The following is a 5406-nucleotide window of genomic DNA, read 5'->3' as shown; positions in this document are numbered from 1 at the left end:
CACAAATGGAATATCTGAAAACCATAGAGCATTTATTGATGTACCATAAGAAACAGGAATTAAGATTATGAATAATATTGTGCTGCATAAATATTGTCTTTGTTAAAAGCTTTGGGAATAATGATGCACAACTGCACCATGAACACAATAAAGCAAGATCCAACTGTGTCAAGGCTGTAAGTGTAACACCACACAGTTTAGACTTATTGAATTGAGTTTGTTCATTCAAAAATGTTCCTCACAACTTTATAGTACAGACTGATTAAAACATATAATCTCAAATCAAAGTGAGTAGGACTGAATCAGGCAGAAGCCATTGTTCCTTTAAAACAAAACAAATGTTCACTATCTTTGAACTTTGCTCTTTTAAACCCACAGTGACATAAGTGATCAAACCAACTCCTGACTGTGAGGAAGAACACTTTTGATTGGTTAAAGGAGTTGCACACCCCCCGTCCCATCCCCTATCTCCGTTCTAGAGTCCACTTTTTAACTTCAGGGCTGCAGCTCACCTGTTTCACTTAAGGCATTAGGTCCCGGTCCCACGCCTGACAGCAAAATGTCTGACAAAGGAGCCTTCGATACCAACGTGCTGACCCTCACCAGGTTTGTCCTGGAGGAGGGCAGGAAGGCCCAGGGGACAGGAGAGCTGACCAATCTGCTCAACTCCATCTGCACAGCTGTGAAAGCCATCTCAACTGCTGTCAGGAAGGCTGGGATCGCTAACCTGTGAGTAGTACTTCTTATTTTAAACATGCATGCATCTAAACAAGTGAAGATGAGGTCGTCCAATAATTATTAGATGAAGGGGGAGCTACAGTATACACCCTGTTAAACTTTAATAAATCTATTCTGTGTCACCGTTCTTTGATTTCTTCTATTTGCTTTTATCTATTCAGTTAGAAAGTTTCAATTTCTGTTCTGTTCTGGTGCATTAGCTTTTCTTTCTTTAATTTAAATGTGCTCAAAATAGGAATTGATATGGTTTAGTGTTTTAGTTTTTGCAGTATGATGTGAGAATCTGTAAGCAGTTTTAACGTAGGCCCCTGGTCAAAGGTAAACTCTCTGCACATGGTGTGTACTACTCCTCCGGGCAGAGGTCAGAAGATAATGAGCTTTTCAGACTGTTTACATTGGTGCGACATTTGAACACAAATAATAACAAAAGTATTGGGAAAAATAGAATTAAAGAGGCACTTAGCACAGTTTATTAAGAGATTATTATATGTAGGGTAGACTGGGGATGGTTGCAACAGGGGACAATTGCAACAGGTCTCATTCCTCCAAACATTAACATGACAGAGTGATGATACCCATAATGTACATGCTCAGTTAGAGAAGTTATGAAAGTCTTTTTTTGTTGACCTCTAGGTGACACGTTTAGCATTTGTCCAAGTCACTGAGTCTATCCAGCACATGATGTTTTGTCATGGCTGCTTGGCTCAGGTGCTGCAACTGTCCCCAGCCTAGGCAACCATATCAAAAGCAACCAGAGAGCAAAATTTTTCAACATAACCAAGTCACTGTGGGGCGCATAAAAGGATAGTTCACCCAAATACAAATGTACTTGTTTAATAAAAACTCGTTGCATTGCAAATTGTTCCATTCTTCCTGTCTCACACTGAAATATAGAGATTGAATAGCATCTGTAACATCTGCACATTGAAAAAATGCATACTTTTTTTTTCTTTTAGAAAACTACAGTTACTGAGACAAAATGCAAAAGTTAAAATTAGAGAAAATTTGTGAAAATGTAGTGAATTTTTAATATGTTGCAGCCATCACCTGATACAGTTGCGACTGTCCCCAGGTTTAGGGTCAGTTGCAATATGCTGGCTTAGTCCAAATAATCTCTGAGTAATTGAGAGAAATGCAAAAGTGTTGCAACTGTCCCCAGTCTCCCCTATTTTGTTGTGCGGCAAAATGTCATCAGAATGGAAAGCTTTAATTTAGGCTTTCATCACTTCAGTCTGCTCCTCTTTCAGATATGGCATTGCTGGAAGCACCAACGTGACAGGGGACCAGGTGAAGAAACTGGACGTCCTGTCCAACGACCTGGTCATCAACATGATCAAGTCGTCCTTCACTTCCTGTGTGCTGGTGTCAGAGGAAGATGAGAGGGCCATCATTGTGGAACCAGACAAGAGGGTACTACCATCTGAACTGTGTATACTGTATACATGTCCGTGCATAATGTGCCCTTTTTCTTTATGATGTAGATTTTCAAATTTTTCTGGTATTATTGTGACAAAAATGAAATTATTTGTTCTCAACCGACAGGGAAAATACATTGTGTGCTTTGACCCTCTGGATGGTTCCTCAAACATTGACTGTCTCGTCTCCATTGGAACAATTTTCGCCATCTACAAAAAGGTTAGTAACTACAATACCACTTGCTGATTCAAAACACTGAAGTCATTATCAGCCAAATGTTTTTTTCTGTGGACAAGCCTCTCAAGAGTTTTACCGATCAGACTGTTTAAAATAAAACGGTTGGTTCCAGTGGTGGAATCATAGATTAGCAGAGAAGTGGACGGAGCTTCCAGCTCTGAAAAGTGAGGCCAAAGCAGAGGTGCCTTAAACCTGCATTCTTTCTAATGGTCAGCAGGGGGCACCTCCATGGGTTGCAAAAAGAACTGATTATATGGAGCCAAATGAAAAAATGAGCATATTTCTCACTTGATTTATGACCTCAGTAAACATTTTCTTAATGAGTCTATGGTCTAAATTGTTATTTTCAAGTCTTCTTCTATACAGCATGATGCTCATTTTGTAGATTATGGTCCCTTTTAAAGAAAATAGATGATAAAGTAGAGTATGTTTTAGGGCGTGGCTACCTCAGTCCCCAGCTCCACCCTCTCATCAAAATAGGCCATTTCTGACTCCCAAGATGGCGGTCGTCTACAAACCAGTGGTTGATGTCACGGTGGATACATCCATTTCTCTTATACAGTCTTATACAGTCTTTAGGTGAAATCTAACTAAGTATATTTACTCAAGTATTGCAAGTACAAATCAACTTTCTGATTAAGATTTAAATACAAATCATATAAATTTTATCTATAAAATACACCATATAAAATATGATGTATTGCTACTAAATACCAAAATACATACAGTCTAGTCAGATTACCTTCATCTCCACCTGCTACAACATTAAAATGCAGTTAAAACTTTGATGCAACATTAATTTTTATCAAATAGCAAATAATATAGCCCTTAAAGGGGGCATTTGTCTGTATAATGAGTACTTTTACATTTGATACTTTATGATCCTTTATGTGTTGCAGTATCTGTACTTTTACTTTTGAAATTCCACTACTGGTTCAGTTTCATGTATTTGTAGATTTCCTAAATAGATAAAAGTGAGTTCCATGGTGATCTGACATCAGGAATATGCTTGCTGACTAGGCCTCCTGCGGATGAGATATTAGCTTCTTTGTCTAATATAAGTCAGAGTGTGCTCAGGCCCTGAATCCATAAAAAAGCAAAAAAGAAACCAGCGTTCTAACTGGCAGTGTCAGCAATCGTATCGCTTTCCAAAAGGCCTCTCCCTGTTTTTTGTTTTTTTTATATATATATTTTTTTTCACATGTCGCTCCACAGACCACAGATGATGAGCCAGCTGAGGAGGATGCTCTGCAGCCTGGCAGAAACATCGTGGCAGCTGGTTATGCTCTGTACGGCAGTGCCACCATGATGGTCCTCTCCACCGGACAGGGAGTCAACTGCTTCATGCTCGACCCCGTAAGACCAAGTTTCTACTGTGACAGATGAAATCAGAACTGATCCCTGACTGTACATGCTGTTGTTTTTCCTCAGCTTGAATGCGTCTTCATTATGCTGTTTTGATATTTGCATTTCCTTTTCAGGCAATTGGCGAGTTCATCTTGACGGATCGGAATGTGAGGATCAAGAAAAAGGGAAAAATCTACAGTTTGAATGAAGGATATGCACAGCATTTTTATCCAGATGTGACAGAGTATCTACAAAAGAAGAAATACCCAGAGGTAATGGAAATGTTTACTGTGTCTACGTAAACAGCTGATATTAAAACAAAAATCCAGATCATCTCAGTGATCTCATATTTTATGTCTTTTGAAATGTTATAATATTTTAATAGTATTTATCTAATTTTTATTCAATTTAAAATATATTTTCTAACATCCCACCACGTACCACAACAGTCGTACCACAGTTTGAGAATCTAGGACTTATATTGTGTAAATTAATACAACGTATTTTGGATTCTGAATATGGCAGTGACAAACTGACTCATAAATTATGTTTTTGTGTTTTTAGGATGGCTCTGCTCCATATGGCAGCCGATATGTTGGTTCAATGGTCGCCGATGTTCATCGTACTTTGGTGTATGGAGGCATCTTTTTATATCCTGCTAATGTCAAGAGTCCTAAGGGCAAGGTGAGTGTTTATAAAACTGGACAAAAAAGTGTAAAATCCACACAAGGGTTATTGGTCATTTATCTTCTCCCTGTTTGTGTTTGTTGCCTTTCAGCTGAGGCTGTTGTATGAATGCAACCCCATGGCCTTCATCATGGAGCAGGCAGGAGGAATGGCCACTACAGGAACCATGAATGTTCTGGACATCAAGCCCACCAGCATCCACGAGCGAGTCCCCGTAGTCCTGGGATCCCCTGATGACGTGCAGGAGTATCTTTCCATCTGTAAAAAGCATAAAAAATGAGGTAATCAACTTTTGTATTCATCAGCATTACACAGGACTGTATAAATAACATCAATTAGCAAATTGTCTGGGATTATAAAGAATTTTTTTTTTTTTTTTCAACACACAGCAGGACCAACAGCACCATCAAGAGGCTCGATCAGGACATTCATTGTGAAGTGCTTTCTACTCATTCCCTCAGCTATACTGATGAAGGAACCAGGAACCACACTGGGCCTATAAGTCTGCCTCACACCAGAAAAAATCAGTCTTGTTGGTGTGTTATTTGTAGAGACTTCCGCTCTGTTTTTTAAATAAAGACAAATGAAAAGATGCGTTGCAGAAGTCTTGTATGCATATATGGGTTGGGAAGTATGTCTTACTGGGATAACCTTTCTGGCACCGGTAGCCATTTTCACTTTTCACTCATGCAGCTACATTGAGGAGCGTTTCCGTCTTGTGCCTTTTCACGCATGACATTTTAATGTCACAATAGACAAGGTGAAGGGCACTCCAGCAGATGGTGGTAATGCAACAGTTATCGACGCCAACCACCTTAAAGGGAGTTCAGTTTTTTTGAAGTGGGGTTGTATGAGGTACTTACGCATAGTCAGTGCATTAACTACAGTGAATGGCCATCAGCACGGTCCCAGTTAGTAGAAGGGAAAAGAAGTACAGATGGTGCTCTTTTCGCCGCTTTATTTTGCTGCCATATATTCCTA

General features: G+C 39.3%; 1 protein-coding gene across 2 annotated transcripts; it reads left to right on the top strand.

Moving 5' to 3' along the window:
- Positions 1-493: 493 nt before the first annotated feature.
- fbp1b (fructose-1,6-bisphosphatase 1b) lies at positions 494-5017 on the top strand. Of its 2 annotated transcripts, none has more exons than XM_084745758.1 (8): positions 494-729; positions 1986-2148; positions 2281-2373; positions 3607-3747; positions 3873-4010; positions 4303-4422; positions 4517-4706; positions 4818-5017. In XM_084745758.1, exons 1-7 carry the CDS (start codon positions 560-562, stop codon positions 4703-4705), a joined length of 1014 nt encoding a protein of 337 aa, XP_084601884.1. In that variant the 5' UTR covers positions 494-559; the 3' UTR covers position 4706; positions 4818-5017. The 2 variants fall into 2 exon arrangements, with proteins under 2 accessions (XP_084601884.1, XP_084601883.1); XM_084745757.1 differs by having other exon boundaries at positions 496-729; positions 4815-5017.
- Positions 5018-5406: the final 389 nt, after the last annotated feature.

Source organism: Lutjanus erythropterus, chromosome 20, assembly GCF_056507025.1.
Source record: "Lutjanus erythropterus isolate fLutEry1 chromosome 20, fLutEry1.hap2, whole genome shotgun sequence".
Classification (NCBI taxonomy): Eukaryota; Metazoa; Chordata; class Actinopteri; order Lutjaniformes; family Lutjanidae; genus Lutjanus; species Lutjanus erythropterus.
This window is presented reverse-complemented; position numbering and strand designations above follow the sequence as displayed.

Excerpts from the sequence above, each read along its gene's own strand:
- fbp1b (XM_084745758.1), top strand. The coding sequence starts at position 560 with ATGTCTGACAAAGGAGCCTTCGATACCAACGTGCTGACCCTCACCAGG. Across the intron at positions 3,748-3,872 it reads ACTGCTTCATGCTCGACCCC|GCAATTGGCGAGTTCATCTT; the intron begins GTAAGACCAAGT and ends TTTCCTTTTCAG. Across the intron at positions 4,423-4,516 it reads TCAAGAGTCCTAAGGGCAAG|CTGAGGCTGTTGTATGAATG; the intron begins GTGAGTGTTTAT and ends GTTGCCTTTCAG.